Source organism: Physeter macrocephalus, chromosome 3 (genome assembly GCF_002837175.3).
Source record: "Physeter macrocephalus isolate SW-GA chromosome 3, ASM283717v5, whole genome shotgun sequence".
Classification (NCBI taxonomy): domain Eukaryota; kingdom Metazoa; phylum Chordata; class Mammalia; order Artiodactyla; family Physeteridae; genus Physeter; species Physeter macrocephalus.
The window spans coordinates 20,898,294-20,900,249 of NC_041216.1; the positions used below are offsets into that span (position 1 = coordinate 20,898,294).

Consider the following 1,956-nt stretch of genomic DNA (forward strand, 5'->3'; position numbering starts at 1 on the left):
CACACACACACACACACACACACACACACACACGTATATACAGATGTCTCCCAAACACACACCGTCACCAAACACACATAAAACCCCCAGGACACCACTGGTGTGGCTATACAGAGATGAAGGAAACAGGTCCCCTGAGCACTGTCTATGTGTTAAGAGTGCACGTGCATCGTCTCTGGGAGAGAGTTACTGTTCTGCCCCTTTTACAGATGAGGAAAGCGAGAATCACGCAGCAGGGCAAGAAAACCCAGGTCTGTGAGCTTCAAACGCCCAGGCTCTTTCTTCGGTAGCCTAATGACCTCATATGGAACAAGATGATGAAATCTGAACGTGCTTTTGGAGAAAGTCACAGGCTGGTCACATCAGTGGGTGCTGGCAGACCCAGGCAGACAGAACAGAGGTGCGCAAAGAAGGACTTACAGACGTCCATTCAGGCGCACACAGATCCCCCGCACCCCACCGCCCTCTCCCACTGGCCCTCAGCTCCTGCCTACCTGGCTGGCCCGGAGCTCGCTCTCGGTGGCCTGCAGGCCCCTCTCCAGGGCAGCCACCTGGTCCAGCACAGCCCGGCGCTCCCGCTCGCTGTGCCGTGCACTCTCCTCCTGCAGCGCCAGCTCGGCCTGGGCCCCGCTCAGCCGCCCGTCCACGCTGCGCTGGGCTGCGGCCCCCACCCAGCCCCGTCAGGCCCGGCCAGGCACACAGCCTGAGACCTGAATCAGGCTCGCCCTCCTCCCACTGCAGGGCTTGCCTCTCTGAGCCCTTGGGGGGTCCGTGGGTCTGGACACAGGGTGAGGCTGACCAGGGAGGGGCCCCCAGAGGAGACAGCCCGCTCAGGCCACGGTGGCCAGGGCAGGGACACAGGAGTGGCTCAGGCCAAGCCCACAGCCTCCCACCTCAGCTGCTAAGGGCACAAGAGAGCAAAGCAAGGACCCAGAGGGTTAGACTCACCCTCCGCACTCGCAGCCACAGCCTTCTGCAGCTGCCTTGCCCGTGAGGTCGCACTGTCCCTCTCGGCCTCCGCCTCAGCCAGCTGGCGACTCAGGGTACTCGTCTGGGCCCGAAGCTCATCCTGCAACCGCAGTGTCGGGGGGAAGGGAAGCCCTGCTCTGACGACCTGCGGCCCCTCACAGGGCCCTGGGCCACGGGGCTCCCCTGCAGCCACTCACGCCCCACCTCACCCGTTCTCTCTGGGCGCTCCGCAGCTCCTGCAGGAACTCCCGGAGGGCCCCCCGCACTGCTTCCGGGTCCAGGTCTGGAGATGCCGGGGAGGGGGCAGGTCCTGGGGCTGGTGGCTGGGACCCAGGGCTGCGTTCCAAGGGCTTGGGGCTGCTGAGCCCTTCCCCACTTCCTAGAGAAGGAGACACACTCGGGGAGGCAGGAGCCACTGGCCTCTCCTGCCTGGTTGGTGCCTGCAGGCTCCCAATGCATCTCGCCCATCCCTGCTGAGCCCGGCAGCCCAGTGAGCTCCCCACAGCACAAACTGGGTCCCCTCAGCCTCTTGCTTAACCCTTGACCAGCCCTCCCAACCCTCAGAACCAAGCCCAGCTTCGCTGCCATCACCTGTCACTCACCTCCACCAGCATCACCCTCTCCCTTGACAAGCTGGCCACTTCACATCACCCACAGCTCCCACGTTCTAGAACATTCCCTCTTACAAAGGCACCAGGGCCTTTGTACCTGCTGTTGCCTTCTCTCTCAATGGCTTCTCTTTGCCTGGCCCATTCCTACGTGTAAAGAACACTCCTCAGGGGCTTCCCTGGTGGCGCAGTGGTTGAGAACCCGCCTGCCAATGCAGGGGACACGGGTTCGAGCCCTGGTCCGGGAAGATCCCACATGCCGCGGAGCAACTAAGCCCATGCGCCACAACTACTGAGCCTGCGCTCTAGAGCCTGCAAGCCACAACTACTGAGCCCATATGCCACAACTACTGAAGCCTGCGCGCCTACAGCCCATGCT

General features: G+C 62.7%; 1 protein-coding gene across 1 annotated transcript in view; it reads right to left on the minus strand.

Moving 5' to 3' along the window:
- The window catches only part of CROCC (ciliary rootlet coiled-coil, rootletin), a 49,330-nt gene that overhangs the window by 7,179 nt on the left and 40,195 nt on the right, over positions 1-1,956 (minus strand). The window contains exons 27-29 of the mRNA XM_055083745.1: positions 1,179-1,348; positions 949-1,069; positions 495-658 (exon numbers count right to left, since the gene is read on the minus strand). Coding sequence (XP_054939720.1) covers positions 495-658; positions 949-1,069; positions 1,179-1,348 — 455 coding nt within the window. The remainder of the gene's footprint in view (positions 1-494; positions 659-948; positions 1,070-1,178; positions 1,349-1,956) is intronic.